At 38.1% G+C, this 23266-nt stretch overlaps 1 protein-coding gene across 1 annotated transcript in view; it reads left to right on the top strand.

Moving 5' to 3' along the window:
• ATP6V1C1 (ATPase H+ transporting V1 subunit C1) overlaps positions 1-23266 on the top strand; it is a 36845-nt gene that overhangs the window by 10813 nt on the left and 2766 nt on the right. The window contains exons 2-11 of the mRNA XM_043483638.1: positions 1181-1347; positions 2561-2628; positions 8580-8665; positions 11350-11444; positions 13110-13201; positions 14480-14578; positions 16439-16507; positions 20609-20701; positions 20794-20887; positions 22305-22402. Of these exons, the coding sequence (XP_043339573.1) occupies positions 1216-1347; positions 2561-2628; positions 8580-8665; positions 11350-11444; positions 13110-13201; positions 14480-14578; positions 16439-16507; positions 20609-20701; positions 20794-20887; positions 22305-22402 (926 nt within the window). The 5' untranslated portion in view covers positions 1181-1215. The remainder of the gene's footprint in view (positions 1-1180; positions 1348-2560; positions 2629-8579; positions 8666-11349; positions 11445-13109; positions 13202-14479; positions 14579-16438; positions 16508-20608; positions 20702-20793; positions 20888-22304; positions 22403-23266) is intronic.

Here is a 23266-nt window from a genome sequence, read left to right as displayed (position 1 = left end):
ACATCTATGATCACCTTCAATTGTGAAATGACTAGGCAGGGTTAATTACAGTGGGCTTCTAAAATTAGGAAAGTCTATTGTAATTAACTATCATGCTTTACATTTTAAAGGAAGTTTAAATTTGCAGAGTTCTTTCACATTCGTTATTTGATTTATTATCAGGACAACTTTGTAAGACAGTTAATCTTCTATCTAAGACTCCAAATTTCAGGAAAGGTTTAAAAACAAGCTGTGGTAGTAGAAAGTTTATGTTGGTTATAATGAAAGCATATTAAAGTAGAAATAATGATACTGTTATATTGAGTTCTTTTATATTTTGTGTTTTCGTGCTTTACCTACTTAAATTCCCAAGAGATTTGGCTTTGGGCTTTGTTTTTCTGTGTGTGTGTGTGTGTGTGTGTGTGTGAGAGAGAGAGAGAGAGGGAGGAAGGAGGGTAAAGGGGAGAAGGAAAGAGAATGGGGAAGAGGGTTGTGTGTTTAATGGAACTCTGGAAAGTGAGAGCCACAGCCTCCTACTCAGATCCAATAGTGTTGTATGTTATGCACCCCTCCCAGGCATATTTTAAATAAAAGACTGATTTACAAGGCTGATTGGCAGTATTTTTGTATGTGTGCAAATTTGTCAGCGGTTGATGGCCATTAAGTATATGCTAGGGATTGAGATTAGTTTGACTAGGGATTAGAATTTGGCTGACCTTGCAGGATTTGCTAAACCAGATGTAGCTAATTTATTTGTTGGCTACTGTTGAAGTACATTGATTCAGTTCTTTTTCAAAGGTGAGAGTTATGTATGGTTTTTCACTTCCTATTTAGGTTTTTTATTTTAAAAATTTAAGATAAACTCATTAATTGGTGACTCTTCAACTTCTTTGGGGGATTGAAACTGTTGGTGGCTGACATTTTTGATAGTCTCCCTTCTTGACTAGCTCCCATTTTAGGATGTTGGGTAATTTTTTCAAAATTGTGTGCTTCATGTGTTAGGTCTTTATCATCACTTTTTCCTAGTATCGTAAATTTCCCATTTTTATGGACTTATATCCAGGTAAATAAATTTGACTTTGTTTAGGACTGTATGCCACTGTTGAATCAATTTTGCAACAAGCTGTGCTTATCACTCTGAAATAATTTAGAAACAAGTGGTAGTAAATGTATTTTTAGTTTGTTTTGTTTTACATTTCAGAGTCTTAATTTTGGAGGAAATATCTGGTAAACAACATGACTGAGTTCTGGCTTATATCAGCTCCTGGGGAGAAAACATGTCAGCAAACATGGGAGAAATTGCATGCGGCAACTACAAAGAACAATAACCTTGCAGTTTCTTCAAAGTTCAACATTCCTGACTTAAAGGTAAACCTGTGCTGTGCAGAGTAGTTCACTGTGAAGGAAAGGACAGCTGTCTCTGCTTTCCTTTTGGTCGAAATGAGATACCCAGGTTCTTTCGAGAGAAAACTCTATGGATTGGCGTAATTTACAACTTACCTTTCTAATTTTCAGATTTTAGATAACAAGGAAATTGAGATTTTTTTGAAGAAAATTACCAAAACAAAGTAACATTTTCCCCTAAACTTTTGTGCTTTTCTAAAGTATAATTTAAATTTTAATGAGAAATCCTATGAAACTACTTGATGTGTTACTTTCACAAATAAGATTTTTAGAAGTGAGAAATCTTAGGAATATGTATTATTAAATATCACAGTGAATACATTTTTCTGTTATTCATGTAATACTCACTGATACTGTAACTGTTTTGCCATTGCATCTCTTTATTATTCTTCGCAAATCTAGTTATTTAATGCAGTTTATCTATTTAACGTTTATTAAACGTTAGTAACCTAGCAGCCTCTAAGTGAAGCAGACTGCCAGTAATCAGTTGACTGAACTTTTGTAATGGATGGAAAAGATCATGATATTTATATTTTGCTGGTTAACCAAATGAGACAGTTATACACAGCACTCATTTAAGAAATACTTAAAGCCCCTTGACACACTCCTATAGACTGTGGACATTTCTTCTAAAACATGCTCATTTATACATACATGGTTTTGTGTACAAATTAAATTATAGGGAATTCTCTGGTGGTCCAGTGGTTAGGACTCGGCGCTTTCACTACAGGGGACGCAGATGATCCGGGGTCTGGGAAATAAGTTCCCGCATGCCCTGTGGCATGGCTAGTAATAATAAAGATTCCTTTAAAAAAAAAAGACAAGAAACCCCAAATGGAACTAAAGACCCTCTGATGCACAGCTGTGGATCCGTGTTTAAAAGCCACTAAGGTAAACCACAGCTTCAAATGAACCCTCCCACTGGGCAGGACAAGTAGAGGCACAGGCCTGCTCTTGTGGAATCTTCACATCTAAATGGTTGTCCTCATAAATTAGAGGATTATCTTGTACATATAAATAGCTTTGAAATGTCTTGCATTTTTTAACCACACTTGAATTTTGTGAAATAAAATATGGAGAACTTCAGATCTGCAGGCCTTTCAAATCATGATGCTATATTACCTTGTTTTTTTAAAAAAGGATGAAATCTAAGTAATAAAATATATTTCCCTTCTAGGTTGGCACACTTGATGTCCTGGTTGGTTTGTCAGATGAACTGGCTAAACTGGATGCATTTGTAGAAGGGTAATGTATTTATTTATATGCACAGGCTAGAGCAGGATGAGAGTGGCTATTATCCGGCTCCCTCCGATTGGGTTTATTATTATATATATACATACTCTGCTTATTGGAATGAATTTAGAGATCAGTCAACTTTAGTACCTTTTCATCCCCCTTCTGTTATCATAAACATCCTGTTCCCATTAGCAGTTATCCCCTACCCCCACTACCCACTAGTCTGCATTCTGACAATATAGATTTGCTTTTTGTGGACATTTCATATAAATGGAGTTGGAAAATACATGGTCTCTTGTGACTGGCTTCTTTGCCTTATAGTGTTAGTCACTCAGTTGTGTCTGACTGTCTGCAACCCCATGGACTATAGCCTGCCAGGCTCCTCTGTCCATGGGATTTCCCAGACAAGAATACCAGAGCGGGTTGCCAGTCCCTTCTCCAGGGGATCTTCCGAATCCAGGGATCAAACCTTGAGCTCCTGCATGGCAGGCAGATTCTTTACCATCGAGCTTCCAGGGAAGCCCTTCTTTGCCTTAGTGTAATGTTTTCAAGGTTCATCCGTGTTGTAGCATGTATCAACATTTAATTTCTTTTTATTACCAAATAATACTACATGGTGCAGGTAGACTGTATTTTATTAGTCCATTCATCAGTTGATGGACATTAAGGTTGTTTCCACATTTTGGCTCATATGAATAAATGCTGCTGTGAATATTTTGTGTATAAATATTTATATGTTCATGTGTTTCTTTTCTTTTGGGTATGTACCTAGGAGTGGAATTGCTGGGGCATACGGTAACTGTATTTTCAACATTTTGAGGACCTGTCTGATTGTTTTTCAGAGTTGGCTGCACTATTTTACAGTATCACCAGCAGTGTATGAAGGTTGTGATTTCTCCATATTCTTGATGAGACACTCGTTACTATCCATCTTTTTGATTATAGCAATCCTAATGGATATTAAAGAGTATTTCACTATGTTTTTGATTTGCATCATGGGGTCGCAGAGAGTCGGACACGACTGAGCGACTGAACTGAACTGAACTGAATGGCTAATAATGTGTTAAGCATCTTTCCGTTTGTTTGTTGGCCATTTGTGTTTCTTCTTTGGAGAAATGTCTTGTTTGGATCCTTCACCTGTTTTTTAATTGACTTATTGTTCTTTTGATTATTGACTTGTAAGAGTTCTTTATATAGTCTGGATACAACTCTCTTATCAGATAGGACTTGTAGATATATTCTCCCATTCTCTGGTTTTTCTTCACTTTCTAGATGGTGTCTTTTGAGGCACAAGATACTTGATTTTGCTGTCCAATTTATATCTTTTTTGTGGCTTATGTTCTTGTCCTTGTATCTTAAGAAACCATTGCTTAATCCAAGGTCACAGTTTTGTGTCCATATTTTCTTCTAAGAGTTTTATAGTTTTAGCTGTTACATTTAGGTCTTTTTAATTCATTTTGAGTTACTTATTGTATATGGTGTGAGGTAGAAGTCCATCTTCATTCTTTTGACTGTGAATATCCAGTCATCCTAATGCCATTTGTTGAAAAGACTCTTCTCTCTTTGCAGTGAATTGTCCTGACACCCTTGCAAAAATCAGTTGAACATAAATGTAAGGGTTATTACCATTTCTGAACTCTCTTTTGTGTTCCATATTCCTGTCCTTATGCCAGTACCACATTGCCCTCTTTACTGTAGCTTTGTAGTTAAATTTTAAAATCAGAAAGTGTGAGTTCTCCAAGTTTATTTTGTCTTTTCAAGATTGTTTTGGTTATTCTGGTTCCTTTCATTTCCATTTTAATTTTAGGAATACTCTGTCAAATTTCTGCAAAATGTCAGCTGGAATTTCAGTGGGAATTGTGTAGAATCTGTGGATAATTTCAGGAGTGTTGCCACCCTAACAAATTAAGTCTTTGGTCAGTGAACATGAGATGTTCTTCCATTTATTGGAAGATTTATTTGGTGATGCTTTTGTGTTCAAAATTCCGTTACATTAAAAGATTTTTCTAAACTACAGGTTTAGTTACTTAGGAAATTCAGTTCCTGTGTATTTTAGCTGAAGGTGAGTATGGGATCCTTAATAACTTTCTGTATCTTGATTAATTGACAGAATCAATCTACAATCCATTCGAGTCTTGACAGACAGAGCTTTTAATACTTAGGGCTTAGGTAAATAGGTATAGTAAAAAAAAAAAAAACAAGAATTTTGGTGAATCTTAAGAAGTGTATATCTGATTGAAGCTTTAAAGGAACAGGCTTGAATGGAGGGGAACTTATTCTCCAAATCTGTGCAGAAGGCTCTTCCCTTCTGTATTGTTAGACTGTTCTGAATTGATAGAACCTGAGATGCACTGGCTCTGCTAATAGAGGCTGAGGTGTTTCAGAGAGATCTTTCCACATAACAGTGTGTGCTAAGGAAATAAATAGACCTAAAGATGTACTGGGCTTCCCAGGTAGTGCTAGTGGTAAAGAACACATCTGCCAATGCAGGAGATGTAAGAGATGTGGGTTTGATCCCTGGGTGGGAAAGATCCCCTGGAGGAGGGTGTGGCAGCCCACTCCAGTATTCTTACCTGGAGAATCACCATGGACAAAGGAACCTGGCAGGCTGTGGTCAGTAGAGTCGCACAGAATTGGACACGACTGCGGTAACTTAGCATGCACACACACAAAGATGTACTCCCGAGGTGAAAGGTCAGTTCAGAACCAGTTTTACTGTTGAATTAGGCAAGAAATAATGAAAACCTCAAGTAAGAGGAAGCATTAAGCAATAAAAATGGAGAAGAGAGGATGAAAGCAAAAGTAACAATTTTGCTGTTAGGGCTAATAATTCCTTGCATACGTATAGAGCAAATGTGAAAGTAATTATTGATGATACTCTCAAAAAACTGACCCATGGTAAGAATTGTCTCTTGGTTTCTTAATGTAAGTTTTTAATTAATAAAAGGGTTTGAGGAAACTTTCTGTGGTTGCCACCTTGAGGTGATTGTCCTTTCTGCTGTCCCACCTACCTCATTACAGTGTTCAGTCATGACAAGGAAAGAGACATTGGGAAGGGAGGCTCCTGGAAATATAATTATCAACACTTATTTGGAACCTTATCACCTTGATAGCTTTCTAGATTTTTCTTTAAATCATCAGCAGGATGTCCTGAATACAGTATAACATTGGCGCACATTTTTTTAGGAAATTAAGTGTCACGCAGATGCAGTTCTTATGCACTGTTATGCAATCTTGTCCTTATCAGTCTCCCTGAAAGATTTGAGGAATTTAAAAAATCATATAGTTCTTAGACTTTGGTAGAATTGATAGATGCTAGCTTATAGTGTTACAGTTTTTTAAGTTTGAACATTGTGGTGGAGTAGATTATATAGTTCGTACTTTTTCAGTGATCTAACCATTAGAACTGTATTTTTTTCTTTTTAAAGGTGACCATATGTCATAGCTACTCTTGTAGAGATGCAGAGGGAGATTGTAAATTTCTGAGTTATGTAATGTTAAGTTGATAAATTTGATATCAGACAGTTTTACACTCTGAACTGTTTTCTGTGGTAAACCTGCACTTTTTTTTTTAGATTGAAGTATAGTTGATTTGCAATGTTGTGAACATGCGCATTTTGAATGTTCATAGTACATGGTTCTGTTTGCAAGATGCTTCTCAAGTTATATGGGACTAATGGTTCATCTTGGAAGGAATGGGTGAATTTTGGAGATACAGCCAAGTGTATGTACAGATCCCAGGTTTAAGCATGTTGAAGACTTATAGTTTACATCATTTATTTTCCTGAATTTGTTGCACTTTCTTAGGATTGACGTCATTCAGCTTAGGTTTGTCATTCACATTTTGTCCTCCTGTTGCCTTTTCCTGGCCCTTCTTGGTTCATGTTGCAGGAGTTTCTTAATTTGTCTTCCAGTTTACACTCCCTGCCATTAAACACAAAAGTCATTAGAGAAATTGTCCCAAGTCCTGACCATGTTTGTTATGCCTCTTCCTGCTGACTGCCATCAGAGGCGATCCACCTGCAGTCTGACCCCAGCCTGCCTTCCTAGCCCAACCTCCCTTTCTCCCCAGCATGACACTCTAGACTGTCTGGATCCTTCCTCATTCATTGCTTTTCTCTCTCTCCAGATCTTGACTCATACGATGCCCTCTGGCAAGAATATACATTCTTCATGTTTAATCAGCCTTTCAAAACCATTCCTGTCCTTCACTGCCCTGCTCTTGATCCATTATGCCTTTTTGATTACAGTCGCTGGAAGTGAAATCTTTTTCCTTTATGCATCTCTGTCTGTAACCTGGTCATCTCAGATGTAACTCACCACAGATTTGCTTTGAATTTAGTCATCTGTCTTTTTTGGTATTAATGTTTCTCCATTTCAGTTTTAAGCATTGGGAAGCTAGATGGTTTTGTCTTATATACTTAGGCATCTTTTAATTTCATGACTGGTGATTGCAGCCATAAAATTAAAAGATATTTACTCCTTGAAAGGAAAGTTATGACCAACCTGACTGCATATTAAAAAGCAGAAACATTACTTTGTCAACAAAGGTCGGTCTAGTCAAGGCTATGGTTTTCCCAGTAGTCGTGTATGGATGTGAGAGTTGGACTATAAAGAAAGCTGAACACCGAAGAATTGATGCTTTTGAACTGTGGTGTTGGAGAAGACTCTTGAGAGTCCCTTGGACTGCAAGGAGATCCAACCAGTCCATCCTATAAAAGATCAGTCCTGGGTGTTTCATTGGAAGGACTGATGTTGAAGCTGAAACTCCAATACTTGGGCCACCTGAAGGGAAGAACTGACTCATTTGAAAAGACCCTGATGCTGGGAAAGATTGAAGGCAGGAGGAGAAGGGGGCGACAGAGGATGAGATGGTTGGATGGCATCACCGACTTGATGGACATGAGTTTGAGTAAACTCTGGGAATTGGTGATGGGCAGGGAGGCCTGGTGTGCTGCAGTTCATGGGGTCGCAAAGAGTCGGAGAGAGCTGTGCAGCTGAACTGAACTGAACTTGTATATCCCATCCATGGCCCATAGGTGGGCAAGGAACGGGGAAGGAACACAGAACACCAGAGTCAGGATGACAGCTTTCAGTCACCGCTCTGCCAGGAACTGGCTTTGTGACTTTTGGAACTCAATCACTTATTGTCTTTATACTTGGGTGTGTTTACAAAGTAAAGGGGTTGACAGGGGATGCGGAGTTGCTTCAGCAGTTTGGCACCGTGGTTTGTTTCCTCTTTAGCATTGAGCAGGAGGTCCCGTGGACAGAGGAGCCTGGCGGCCTGTAGTCCGTGGGGTCACAAACGAGGCAGACATGATTTAGCAACTAAACAACAATAAAACGAATCTCAAATAGTAGATGCTCAGTAAGTAGGTAATGAATAAACAATGTAGGACCGCACAGTTGCTTGTATTCTGTTGCCTCTCGGATCCCTTGTGTCCTGAGGGGAAGTACGCATCTGAGGAATGCAGGCTCCTGCTTCCCACTTTGTTCTTGCAGGGCGGTGAGATCTGTTGCACACTCCTTCAGCTTACCCTCGCCAACATTCCACTACTTTCTTTCCAGACTTGATAAACATATTGCAGGTGGTCTCCTTAAAACTACAGTTACTCAGTTGAGTTTTACATATAATAAAATCTTGGTTCAGTTTGTCCTTAACATTATTTTAAAAGTTAGGCCCAGTTTTTTTTTTTTTCCCATTTATTTTTATTAGTTGGAGGCTAATTACTTTACAGTATTGTAGTGGTTTTTGCCATACATTGACATGAATCAGCCATGGATTTACATGTGTTCCCCATCCCAATCCCCAGGACCAGTTGTTTAATATTATTATACAGATGGTGTAACGGAAACAGAGAGAGTCAAATTCATGTGTTCATGGAACGTGTTCATTTTGTAGCATGGAATTTAGGTTGTTTCCCTGAAAGTGACCACTGATTTTTTTTTTTCCTCCTAAGGGTGGTTAAGAAAGTGGCTCAGTATATGGCTGACGTATTGGAGGACAGTAAAGATAAAGTTCAGGAGAATCTGTTGGCCAATGGAGGTAAGCTCATGTTTCATGATTTGATACTGACTTCAGTAAAGTGAGCGACATAAAAAAGATCTATAGATAAGGGTATTAAATGCAGTAGAAAGCCATTAAAATAGAATTATTATTAACAATTTGATTATATTGCCAGTTGCATTCTGTCCTCTGAAACACCTCTCATAAGACAGTCCTAAATAATATATAGTGTGTTTGTTTTTTTTTTAATATGAATCCTTCCAAAAGCAGTATAATAAGGATTTACCTTAGTTCTTTCCAGGATCTACCTGTCAGTTCCACTTAAAAGTGTGTTTCTGAGTTATGTGTCTCAGCATTGTTCCAGTTGAATACTTGAAGTTTTCTCTAGCTTTTTGTATTTAATTGCGCCCAACTACAGAAGCTTTAGAATAAAAATTATTAATCTTATTTCAGAGTAATGCCTCTTCCCCTCAAATTTCATATGGCATTTCTTTAGTACCCATAGAATAGTCTACTACTGACCTGTCAATAGCTAGAAACTAATATTTACATAAAGTTTACTCTGTGTAGTAATAGCTTTATAAAGATGGTTTCAACTGCATCATTGTCACTTGTCCTTGCATTTGTTGTTTTCTCCTGAAATATCAGTTTAGCATGTGTTTCATTTTCAATTTAGTTCAGTTTTCAGTTGCTCAGTCATGTCCGACTCTGTGACCCCATGGACTGCAGCACGCCAGGCCTCCCTATCCATCACCAACTCCCAGAGTTTACTCAGATTCATGTCCATCGAGGCAGTGATGCCATCCAACCATCTCATCCTCTGTCATCCCCTTCTCCTGCCTTCTATCTTTCCCAGGATCAGGGTCTTTTTCAGTGAGTCAGTTCTTCGCATCAGGTGGCCAAAGTATTGGAGTTTCAGCTTCAGCATCAGTCCTTCCAGTGAATATTCAGGACTGATTTCCTTTAGGATTGACAGGTTGGATCTTTAATGATATGTCATTAAAATAAGAAACAGTCCTTTCCTCTCTTTCTGTCCTGTAGCCTACTGTGATAGGTCACTATGATAAATTAACATTTGTTAGGTAGAGCTCTGGGTTATCATAGGATGGTGAGCCACAATTCCATGAATGACCACAGGGGAAATAGAAATAGAGAAATTTATTACTCACAGGTCCTGGAGGGAGGGGAGCAATGCAGGGAGGTCAGGGCGGTGTGCAGACAGGAAGAACAGTAGGACCTGGGGCACATACCTTTATTAGGGTCCATGGGTGGAGTGATTTGGGATTCCCAAGCCAAGTCCTGATTGGTCAATTCAAACTAAAAAGGGGAATTTTGATTAACTTTGAAGAGCCCTATGCATGCTCAGTCGTGTCTGACTCTTTGCAACCCCATGGACTACAGCCTGCTAGGCTCCTCTGTCCATGGGATTCTGCAGACAAGAATACTGTAGTGAGCTGCCATTTCCTGCCCCAGGGGGTCTTATCTAAAGAGTCCACTAGCAGGAGAGGCCCTGGGCAGCAGGGGAGAATGCTTATCAAAGGTTGGTATCAGAAATCAAACCAGGAGCTGAGCTTACACTTACTTGTGATTGCAGGCTGTTATCTAAGGCTGTTAGCCAGGAGGGCTGTTATCTAGTGTGATTTCTAGGCCCCTGCTGGCTACTTGGCCACGTAAGATGGATGCCAAGGCAGCAGTATGGAGGTTTGGCTAAACTCTCAATGGTCACTGTATTTTAAATTCAGTGTTTCTCTAATCTCGTTTCTTTCCCTTGCAAATCATAGATGTTCAGTAAGTACTGAATCAGTTAAAAACAGTAAGTTATTTTTGCTCTCTGTTAAGATAGCAACCCTGACCTGCTTACTGTTTCTGTTAATGAGTGGCTGGGGCAGAAGGACGGGAGTTAGATGTGTTAACTTGGGTGCCTTCGCTGATCTCCAGGTACTTGATGAACTAGGGCAGTCAGTCTACTTGGCAGAATGGGGAGGTCATAATCTAGGGGACATTGCATCCAAAGCTGTTTATGAAAATACCAGATATGTTGCTGACTTGCTGGTATTCTGTCAGGAGAAGTTGAGAAGAGAAGATATTTTCATATGAATTACTTTTGCCAGTTAACTATAATTGACATTTGAGTTCTCTGACCTTGATCCCATCAGGCTTGAGGGATAAAGTCATCTTGACTACCAGACTTCCAGGGAATTAGTTGTTAAGTTTCTCTTTGGCTTTGCATTTTTTATTCTTTTCATTTGAAAGTGAAAAGGTCCATGTTTTGAATATTACTGAAATACAGACTCCTAGAAACAGTCATCACATGGTTTTAACAGACAAGTTCATTTTCAGTTTGTTTGGGTAAGTTGCAAAGAAATAACATACTTTTGTCAAATTCTTCTTATTGAGACACTTTGCAGTAGCTTCTCAAACTCTGTGTCTCTTTCACCTTCCCATGTATCGTGGGTATGTACATATTCCATTTATTAAGTCATCAAGTTAGAAGGAGCGTTTTAATATATATGTTAAATTTTGAGTAAGGAGAAGAGAATTCCGTCAGATTACAGGTAAAAATTTTGATTAATCCATGTTACCTAATACAGTCCCACATTTATTTAACCTTCACAAATGATGTTATCTTTACTGATTTCTTAATGCCAATTTTGGCATTACTGTGTAGCAAACTATAAAAAATTCTATTGCTTCTCAGTAATTAATTTCTTCCCTTATTTCAGTTGACTTGGTTACTTATATAACAAGGTTTCAGTGGGACATGGCTAAATATCCAATCAAGCAGTCCCTGAAAAATATTTCTGAAATAATTGCCAAGGTAAGATAAAAAAATGACACAGGTAGGACACATTGATTTATAGTGATTCTATTTATTTTATAAGTATTTAGCTATTAAGTACTCTAATTTAGGTTTTGACGAGGCAACTTAATTGTATGTGACTCACTGCAACTTTACTTAAAAAAGAAAGTTGTCAGAAAAGAGTAAAACTCACATGCACATTATCCACACGTATAGTTTGTTTTTTTAAGTGGTTAAGTTAAAGGTTGCATCAACAATGTTTGAGTAAGAAAAGTAACTTTAAAATTATAAATTTTAAGCATAACTGAGATCACATAGAATTAGAAATTAGAATTGATTAGAGATTTACAAATCATTCAGATATATGATAATGGTCACTTAAGTATGTTTACGTACAGTACTGATTCAGATTAAACTTTAGGGGTTCTCTGATGCCTTCTGACGTTCAGTATTGATTCCCTACTCAGAAAAATTGCCTGTATTCTCGTGCTGAGTGATTTTATGAACGGTTTCAGGGAGTCCACAGGTGTTGAAAGTCCATCCATGAACTCACTAAACTAAGAGTCCCTTTTACGTTGCCAAGTCCTTGAGCTTGAGAGAAAAATGTAAAAGTTTTACCTGAAACTGTAATGAGGCAATAGACAAGACCTATTCACTGTTTGACAACATATATGACCTGGCTAGGATGAACAGTACAGTTTAAATCATTTGGACAAACTTCCTTAGCTTCAACTGACTTTATTTGTACGTTGTGCCCTGCGGTTCAGTTCAGTTCAGTCACTCAGTCGTGTCCGACTGTTTGCGACCCCATGAGTCGCAGCACACCAGGGCTCCCTGTCCATCACCAACTCCTGGAGTTTACTCAGACTCAAGTCCATCGAGTCGGTGATGCTCTGTGGTTAAATGTAAATAAATAGTCTATCAAGGATTTTAACTCAGGGTCATATAAGTTAATGAAAATGAGTAGTCAGATAATATAAAGTGGTGGTCTTATTATGACTGAGCATTATTTTCTTTTAATCCTTATGAAGGATTTAGTCTGATACTATTATAGATGAGGAAACAGGCTCAGAGAGGTGAAGTGATTTACCCCAGAGTGCCACACAGCTGATAATGGTAGAGCTAAGTTGAAATTAGTTCTTCAAATGTTAAATCTACTGCTTTGTGTTTTCTCCTTAAATTGTTAGTAGTTTTAATCATCTTTTTGAAAAATCAGCTTGTGTAACATTTATAATTAAGTTGAAGCAAAATTTTAATTTCATTGCAAAAATGTTTTGTGTAAGAATGGTGGTGTTATAAACAGCAAAACTCTGTATGATTTCGTTCCTTTGGAAATTACCTCTTTAGACTTGTGTATTAAAACCTTTTAATCAGTCGTGTCTTTAATCAATGTCCTAGATTTCATTTACATGGTTTAAGAATACGGTAACAATGAAAATACATGTAGACTAAAACATTATCTTTAGTAGAAAAGATTATATGAAAGTTCCCATAGTTACTAAAAATGAAGTAGGTTATTTTTTAATGACCTTTGAAAATAATGCCTTTAAAATAATAGAATATTCTTACATCAGGAACTAGTGGTGGGTTTGTTTTTTAAAGTTTAAGCACAACTACTTTAATTGTATTACTAAAGGCAGATTTAGGAAGATTCTCCCTACTTCTCTTCTTTCTTCTGTAAAGGGTGTGACTCAGATTGACAATGACCTGAAATCTCGAGCATCCGCATACAACAACCTGAAAGGGAATCTTCAGAATTTGGAACGAAAGAATGCGTAAGCATGTCAACTCTACATGAATAATTTAGAATTGGAGAAGCACTGTGGCACAGGGGTCCCCAACCTCTGAAATCTAATGCCTGATAATCTGAGCTGGAGCTGATGTAATAATACTAGAAATAAAGTGCACAATAAATGTAATGGGCTTGAATCATGCTGAACCACCCAGCCCCGCCTCCCTGGTCCATGGGAAAATTGTCTTCTGTGAAACTGGTCCCCAGTGCCGAAAATGTCGGGGACCATTACGTAGCATACACTGGATAAACTGTTGTTGGGGTTTTAGTATGTTCCAGTTTGTGCCATTTCTACAGTCAGATGGTGTTTTTTCACTTCATGGAGAAAAACTCATTAATTCAGGCTAGTCAAAACAGATGTGAGGCTGATTTATTATGCTCGTTTCATACATACTACTGAGCTGGGTCCTGATTTATCCTTTATCCATCTGATTTTTCACTGTAAAAATTATCTAAAGTTAATTGTTTTAAATTAAATCATAATTTAATTACATAGCAATTATCTGCTGCTTAAAAGAATTCTATAGGAAAATCCTTTTTTATGTAATTCTCATTCTTTGATTTATCTGTTTTCCAATCTGTTTCCATTTTTATCTCTTTTTATGTTTCAATTTTTTATGTTAGGTTTTCTTAAAATAGAACACTCTTCTTTTGGTTGATCTCACTGTAGTATGACTACCACAAGTGTTGCTTTAAGCACTTAACTCTTCAAGGTATACATTCGTATCCCAGAGGCAGAATTGACTTGTCCTGTCAGGGGTACAAACAGGGCAAGTCATTTTCAGTGTGAAATCTACTGGGCGACCAAATGAAGACTTGCATTCAAAGAGTTGATTGTTGGGCTAACTAACCAAAATTAATACCCAAGGAGAGGGAGGAAAATCAAAGGTTGTGCTTAGATGATACAATTTCATAATTATGGTGAGGTAGACTTTAATTGATGCCTAATGAGTAACACTTTCCCAGTCAAGACATTATATATGTAATCAAGAGAAGAGCTGAGTTATAATAATTAAAACAAACACAAAGGGAAACACTAGAGGCACATTCTGATAAAAATTTGACATTTCTTTGGGTTTAGTTATGGGAAATACTCAGTTAAATTTTGGCTTCTTGATGTATCATATAAAAATGTTAACTCAGGCTAATTCCTCTCGAGATGTATGTATAGTATATGTACCTATACTTAGCCTGCTATATCTTTACTTGTGTTACGGAACCACATAATTATCAGCCTAATGATCTTTCTCTTATTCCTTAGAGGGAGTTTGCTAACTCGAAGTCTAGCAGAAATTGTGAAGAAGGATGACTTTGTTCTTGACTCAGAGTATCTTGTCACATTACTGGTCGTAGTTCCCAAGTATGTCTTATCATTACAGAAGGTTTTTACCTAATTAAAATACAAGAAAAATGTTACTGTCTGATACTGTAATTTGAAGTTTTCCACAAAACCCAAGTGTAAATGGAATATCACCTTGTCATTTGTTGTGTCAACCAACATATACTCATATGGCACATAGAGTGGAATTTAGTTCCTAACCTTGTAATGGAGATGTCAGTTATAAATTGAGATTCTAAATTAAGTTCAACTTAGTAGAGTTGACCCATTAAAAAATTAAATAATGCTAAACTATTATATTTTTTAAAAAATACTATTTTTAGATATTTCAAAATAGGAAGTTCTTTGTTTTTGTGAAAAATCTTTATGATTGATTAGGATGAATTAAGCTCTCTAAGAAGTAAAGGATTGGATTAGATCAAAGGTTAGCATATCTTTTATATAAAAGGCCAAATAGTATTTTACCCTTTGCAAGCCATACGGTTTGTGACACAGCTACTCAACTCTGCCACGTCAGCTTTGTGGTTGTAGCTGAAAGCAGCTATCCCCAGTGTGTACGTGAAGTGATGTGGCTGGTGTCAGTAAAACTTTATTTACATAAACAGGTACAGGTTATGGGCATAGTTTGGGTCAGATAATTCTTTGAAATCTCCTCTAGATTAGGCCTTCTGTATTAATTAACATTTGGGCATAGTTAATCTTGATAAAATGAAATCTTTGGAAGATTAGAATTCTGTATGTGTGGGTGGTGGAAAACACTGTTAATGGTTTCATTTCTAACCTGCACTGAAATCTTACCATCAGGAAATCATTGGGGGATCCCAGCTGGCATGGGAGATTTGGGGACTCTTCTCAGCATTATTCATAAAGTCTTCTTTTGCTGTGCTCTCCATTTTTATCTGGTTAGGAAACTGGGAATATAGGAAAATGATGCCTCCTGGAAAGGGGTGGGAAAGCACCTCTGTTGAATTTACAGTGGCGACAGTATCATCTGATTTTTGCCTTTCCCTGCTTACTGCAGAAAAGAAAACACTGATTATTTCTGAAAAATTTCTCTGTATTTGTGTTTTTATACTATGCAGGGAAATAACCTTTGCCCAGGTAAAAGATTTGTCTTATGTGACCTTTGTTTAAAATTTGTGTTTAAGACAAGAACTTTTCTTAGTTTTCTGTACACTGTACTTGAAACCTAGGGTTGGACCTAGGGTACCTTGTATAATGGCTTATTTATTATCCTGGCTACAGTACTATCAATACAGTTCTTTATTTTTTATTGCAAACATAATCCTCTCTTGCCACACCCACGAAAGCCAGTGGTCTCTAGAGAAGGCTGTTGCACGATGATCGTGGCAGCTTGGTTTAACGTCGCTTTTTGGCTCAGTGCTTTCTGGTACCCTGCGCTTTCAGTAAACGTGCTTTTACCCAGCGATTCTTAATGGCCACTGAATGAAAATGTTAGTGATTTCAGCATGGCTTCTCTCTTTTCTCTCTCTCTCTCTCATTTCTTTCTCTTTCTTCCTTCTTTGCTTGCTTCTTTTTTTTTTTTTTTAGTGAGGTGATATAAATTAACCCTAAAGTTTGAAAATAATTTCAGATCTCCATTTTGCTTTGCTTCTTTTCCAAACTGAGTTCTAGGGTGTGCCTCTCTTGCAGTAGTTACTGGATGTAAGAAATGGTGAGCTGTGTTTCCTTCTTCCCCACTCAGTGGATTTGAATTCATTCTCTGTAGGAAACTTGATTTTTCTTTTGTTAGGTAGATTTGAGATATACTTATTATAGTTGAATTTCCTATTTGTCTCATAATTTTTTTCTCTTTCTGGGTTTGGCAGGAAGTAGGACTTGTTTTTCTCTTCTAGTAACTTAATTGTACCTTTTCTGCAGGTTAAACCACAACGACTGGATTAAGCAGTATGAAACACTAGCTGAAATGGTAGTTCCAAGGTCTAGCAAGTAAGTAGTAGACTTAAAGCCTGCTCTTTCCTAGAACTCCTTTGATAGTTTGGGTGTTGGATTAGGAAATATCTATCTTTTCTTTGTGGTAAATTTTATAGTTTTGGAACCATCTTTTTCACCTAATAAATGAATTATATTAACTTTAGTTATTATAATCTTAGACTTGGAAGGGCTTTTGCACAGTCTCACCAACCCACTCATGTTGATAGATGTGGAAGTTTGAGGCCACAGAGCTGAAGTGGTTTGCCCAGAGTCACATACCTCATAAGTGGCAGAGCTGTAACCAGAACCCAGGTCTCCAGTGTGGTACTTTTTCTGCTAGACAACCGTCTCAAGATCCTTCAGTACTTGTCTCATACCTACTGTGTGTTTATAATTCCCCATTTATCTTGTCAAGGAAGTATACCAAAATGTCTGCAGATATTTACTATCACTTTCCAGTGAGCATAGATTCTACCTAATCTGTACTTTCCTTTGAAAAAATAATATTAAGCATTTTTGAACCTAGGGATTAATATTCATTGTCTAATTTGATATCTACAACAGTTCTGTGAAGTGGTTTGGGCAGTTGTTATACTTTTTCTCGTAGATGAAGTAAAAAATGCAGAAGAGTTAAGTTGTTTCCTAAAGCGTATGGCCTTAAAAGTGTCCAGTGGCAAAGTTAGGACTAAAAATTCAGGTCTTTTCACTGCAAGTTGTGCACTCATGACACTATAGCATATCATCTTTTCCTGTATTCTGCCTTTCCGCATGAGATACGTGCCAAGGAAATATAAGTACAGTGTGTATGCACCCCCAGAGAACTCTTTTGTCTGTATATCCCTTAAGAGGTGTCAGCATGATGAAGGGAAAGTCTGGGACGTAGTGGAGAAGTGGTGTTAGTAAGGCCAGGCCCATGAAATATTTTCTTTTCCAGTTTCATTGTGTCATATGGGAGGTAGTTTAGTATAATGGAAAGAGTCCTGGACCCAGGGATCTTGAGTTCTTTTGCTGGTTCTGCTACCAACTTGCTGTGTGACCTAAGGTAAGTCTTTTCACTTCTCTGGGCCTCATTTTCTTTGTAAAATGAGCATCACACATTATGAGGTCCTTTTAAGACTTGGTGAGATATATAAAGTAGGGGTTCCCTGTTGGCTCATTGGTAAAGAATCCACCTGCCAATGTGGGAGACATGGGTTCAGTCCCTGGTCTGGGAAGATCCCAGATGCCATGGAGCAGCCGAGCCCGTCGCCACAACTACGAGCTCACACTATGCAACTAGTGAGGCCTCCGTTCCTAGAGCTGGTGCCCTGCAACAAGAGAAGCCATCTCGGTGAGAAGCCCGAGCACCACGAGGAGGAGTAGCTCCTGCTCGCTGCAGCTAGAGAAAAGCCCTCGCAGCAGCAAGACCCAGCACAGCCGAAAAAATAAATAAATAATTTTGGAAAGGTATATAAAGTAGAAGGTGATATGAATCTTATTGTTTCACAGATGTTCTTTTTTTTTTTGAGAACAAAACCACAAACTTGTGCTCATTGTGAATTTTTTTCCCATTTTTGGGGAGTGCTTTCCATTCACACTGGCCCTTCACATGGTAAACTGAAGATTGAGGTTGTGTCTTGATACTAGTTTTCCTCTGACGCTGTTTATCCAGACAGATGACACATTAAACCTTGTTCTTTGGAGACCGTTAAAGCCACAGAGATTGACCTGACATTTGGGGGGCGGGGGTGGGGAGGAGGAGGGTGAGGACCCCGTGCACGTGGCATGTCCCCCTGTGCTGTGGTGAGCCCGGCCTGAGTCCAGGGGAGTGGTGTGTAAGCCCAGGTTTACTCGGGAGGAAGGACTTTAGAAATATTACTTGAGAGATTTACATCTTTTGAAAATCACTTTAGTAGTTTAAAGGAAAAAATTTCAGATGCTGCCAGTTGAGTATAGGCAATACCTATTTTCTGAATGACCCCAAGTGTCCACTGACCACCTGAGCACCTCCAGCTCTTCCTCACTCAGTGAAAACATCTGTTCATCTATTTAGCAGTTCTAAAGACTGATTTCAGATCACATCCTTGAAAAGGTATTTGAGTAGTCATTGAGAAAGGGCAGTAACTCAGCCAGCCCTGAAGAGGATGGTTAGTTTATGTGAGGCAAACAAGTTTTAGTGAGTCAGTCTGAAATTTTATACACTGTTTAGGAAAGAGCTCTATGACCTAATGCTGGATTTTTTGCTTATCCTAATAACTAACATTTTTGAGTAATTACTATGTGCTAGTTATTGTTCTAAGTGCCTTATTTTAAAGTGAATTTTAAGTAGCAACACTGTCACTTGTTGCTTTTTGACACAATACTTGAGTGATTTACTCTTGGAAGCAGTGAAGATGAAAGTGGACTTTTGAGGAAGAAGAATAGATTGAAAAAGACCATCTTCAAACCCAAAGAAATAATTTCACTTAAACACATAAAATCTAGCTATTTGCAAAATGTTCTCCATAAATCTTGAAAGATTGGACCATGTGAAATACTGCCGTCATTGGGTGGCTAAGTGCAAAGACATGTATAAATGCCGCATCAGAGTTCACACAGCCAAAAAAGTGGAGGCTGCTTCTTTTTGTTGGAAAAACTGTTCAAAAAGAGGTGCTTTTCTCTTATAGCTTCATAATTACCGCTTAGCTGTTTGTCTTTCTACTTTTGCCTGTTCAGATAAACTGGTTGGGTCAGATCAGTGGTTGACTCTGGCCTTTTCTCTGTTGTGGGAAACAGCACCACAGACTGGGTGGTGCTTCGCAGAAACTTCTTTGTTCAGGGAGCTAGAGCTCTAGATGAGGCAGAGGATGCTAGCAAAGAAGACCTAGAAAAAAACGACACTAGCCATTGGGCAGAGAAAAGTTTCATCTGTACTTTGGAGCCGGGGTTGCAAAGATAATTTATGAAGAAAAGCAGGAAAGATGGCTTTGGCAGTGAAATGGGTCAGTTGATTGGAGCAGAGCAGATGGCAGGACTGAGCCTTGGGGGAGAGGTAAGAAGAGAGTAGAAGAGCTCGTAAGCTCCAGAAGCACTGCCACGCTCGTGGGTGACTGAAAATGCCATGAGACAGCTGAAAAGCACTGACTTAGTTTCGTCTTGGCTTGGTTACACGGGTGAGAATATACTGTTACTGCTTGTACACAACAGGAGAACTGAATGCAGAGAGTTTGGAGCGTCAGACCTGCAGCTCACAGACTGTTATCCCCACTTGGTTTCTGCATGCTGTCCCCCTTGGTCTCACCCTCAACCTCTAGAAAGGGTTTACGTCTGATATCTTAAACTTTAACTCAGCCTTCTTTCCATCTTTTTCACTGCCACCGAATCTGCCATTGTCCACACCTGTGGTCCCCACCCCTTTGTTTGCATGGGCCTTCAAAACGGCAGAGGACTAAAGTTTCAAAGATCAGCTGAGATTTTATAAGATCAGTTTAAGAGATGAATATGATATTGGTGGCATATTGTTAGGATCTGAGATTGCCTGTCAAGTTGGATTTGGTTCTGTTTTAATCCCAGTTTGCACATTACTGAGTCAGTTCTGGCAAACCTGAGTATCATTAAAGGTTTTTTTTAAATTAAGTTCTGCCCACTTGGTAGCTGCCTTGCTTTGGATCTGATGGGCACCGGGTGCAAGAACTAAGCGTAATAGTCTCGAGAGGGCACATACTATAAGGGGTGGGCCAGGCCTCTGGGGGCAGGGCCGGGGAGAGGAGGGGAGAATTCAGATTCCAACCGAGAAGAGGGTGTTTAGCCACGAAGCAGGGAGAGTCTGGAAACCAACCAGCTGCTGGACAGTTTGTCCTTGGCTGGCCTGCTGCTGATAGATTCAAAATCATGGTTCTTAGAGTTTGGAAGCTTTTCTTGAGTTAATGCTTAATTTTGTTGGTTAGGAAGAAATGTACGAGGGGCCCATTAAGACTGTAAATAAAAACATAAAGACTGAGTGTCCTCAGTGTTTGAGGCAGTACAGACGAAAAGCACTGAGGGCTTCAGGAAGGGCTGCCATGCCTTTCCATTTGTTCCTCCTCCTCCCCCTGTTTCTGAATTCTGCCCTCACTGTGAATGTGAAGCTTTAAATGGACTTGTCTTGTCTTTCTCTAGTGTTCTCTCAGAGGACCAAGACAGTTACCTATGTAATGTCACCTTGTTTAGGAAGGCAGTTGATGACTTCAGACACAAAGCCAGGGAAAACAAGTAAGATTGTTATTTAAATTTTTTTTTAAAATGTGTTAGATTACCTATACTTCCTGTGGACAATTTTGGTTTTCTTTTTTTCCCTAATTTAGATTCATTGTCCGGGACTTCCAGTATAATGAAGAGGAGATGAAAGCAGACAAAGAAGAAATGAACAGGCTTTCTACTGACAAGAAAAAGCAATTTGTATGTGTTTTTAATATTTAATATTATCAGTGTTAAGCAGAAGAAAAACTAGTACTGCTTTTCTTTAAAAGAAAAAACTTTTCTGATTTTGATTTTAGTTATTTTTTTCTATTAAATAGTCAAAATGAGTTTTCTCTAAGCAAGCTGAGATCTGTGAATTGTTAATCTTAAAATGTATATTTTAAAATTAATCCCTCTAAGTCCATATCAAAAGCTAATTTTAAATACAGTGTTTTGATTAATGCCCCTATAGTGAGGGGTCATTTTAGTTAAGTAATTGTTCTCTCTTTTCAGTAGGAAATTTCATTTTCTTGAGGCAGATTTTTTTTTTTTTTAATGCTGCAGTCTTTTACTGAAGGAATTTGTATTTAAACCATTGGTGACTTTAGTATGTTCTTGGCACAGTGGAGAACAGGGATGGAATTGTGAGTGAAAGATAACGTTGACTTTCTTGCCATCCTCAAGTAAAATACATAATAGAATCATTAAGAAATTAGAACATAATGATCAGGTCTTGGGGATCTAAGTCAACCCCATGATTTTACAGATGAGAAAACTAATACCTAGAAATATTAAATGACTTACTACATAACTATTTTTCCTTGTTCCTGAGAAATTATTTGTAATTAAATTCTATTTTGAATGTATTAAATGCTTAACAGTATTGGATAGTAAATTTAGATATTTATACTTTGGTTTTCAAATCTATAGGACACTTCTATATTCTGTATCATTTTAAATGACTTTCACTAAAGTATATGCCTTTTTGAGAATTCCCTGGCAGTCCTGGTGGTTAGTACTCTGCACTTTCACTGCAGGGACCATGAGTTTGATCCCTGATCAGGCAACTAAGATTCTGCAAGCTGCGCAGCATGGCCCCCAAAAAGAAGAGTGTGCACACACACACACATGCACTGCACACACACGCCTTTTTCTGTGTGGTGAGTAGAGTCAGTGGATATTTGTATCTACTGAGGTTACACAGTAGTAGCTAACCTTTTCATCTAATGTAAGGTAAAGTATCCAAGATATGAGAATAATGAAACATTTTTAAGGTCAATTACAGTGTGATTAGGGCTTCCCTGGTAGCACAGCTGGTAGAGAATCCGCCTGCACTGCAGAAGACCTGGGTTCGATCCCTGGGTTGGGAAGATCCCCTGGAGAAGGGAATAGCTACCCACTCCAGTATTCTTGCCTGGCGAATCCCCATGGACAGAGGACCCTGGCGGACTACAGTCTATGGGGTTGCAAAGAGTTGGACTTGACTGAGCGACTAAGCACACAGACACATAATGTGATTGAATTCTCCTTAAGATTCTCACTGGATAGTCACTCCTTTAAAAATACTTGATTTATCTGATTTCTAACTGCCATTTTCAAGACCAAATTTGTGGTAATTCTTTCTTTCTTTCTACAGGGACCACTGGTACGGTGGCTGAAAGTGAATTTCAGTGAGGCGTTTATTGCGTGGATTCATGTGAAAGCTCTGAGGGTTTTTGTCGAGTCTGTTTTGAGGTAAAGAAAACTCATTGAGAAACTTGGAACTAAAGGATGTGTAGATCCCTTGGCGTTGCATCTCTTTATTGAAACACAGTCTGCTAATAGGACTTTGATTTGGGGAAACCAAAGGGCTACTCATGAGGTAGAGATTGTCAGTATCATACTGCTTATAACGTGCATGTTGGTCTTGCCTTTAATACCGAGTTGAGAAAAAGATCATGCTGCTGTGCTCTGGTTCTTTGCATATGCTGTGCTTAAGTTAAACATAGGTTATGAATATTAGTCAGTGTTTGTTTAAAAGACCTATCACATATTTTACATGTAGTTTGATACACAGTATACCTTATTTGAAGTCCTCGTTTCATAGTAGCCTAAAATATTTTATTACTTTGAGATACTTAAAATCTCAACCATCTTGTGATGCTTTGTACATGTTGCTCATATTAGAAATCGTTCAAAATACTTATCTGCTATCATGCTATTTGTAAATTTCTTTGAATTTCCATAGTAGATGGGTAATCTCATGCTTTTTTTTTTCATGTTCTTTATTATCACGAAGGAATCAATAGTTGACTGTCCATATTCTTGGGTTCCAAATCCATGGACTCAACCAACTGTGGATTGAAAATATTTGAACAAGAAATTCCAGAAAGTTCCAAAAAATAAAATTTCAATTTACTGGGCACTAGCAGTGATTTACATAGCATTTGCATTTTATTTACAACTAATTACATAGCATTTGCATTGTATTATAAGTAACCTAGAGATGATTTAAAGTATATGGGAGGATATATGTAGATTATATGCAAATCTTACACCATTTTATTTAAGAGACTTGAGCATTCTTGGATTCTGGTATTCACAGGGGTCCTGGAGCCA

Source organism: Cervus canadensis, chromosome 12 (genome assembly GCF_019320065.1).
Source record: "Cervus canadensis isolate Bull #8, Minnesota chromosome 12, ASM1932006v1, whole genome shotgun sequence".
In the NCBI taxonomy this organism is placed as follows: Eukaryota; Metazoa; Chordata; class Mammalia; order Artiodactyla; family Cervidae; genus Cervus; species Cervus canadensis.
The sequence above is the reverse complement of the archived record's forward strand: the minus strand, read 5'-3'. Positions and strand labels throughout refer to the sequence as shown.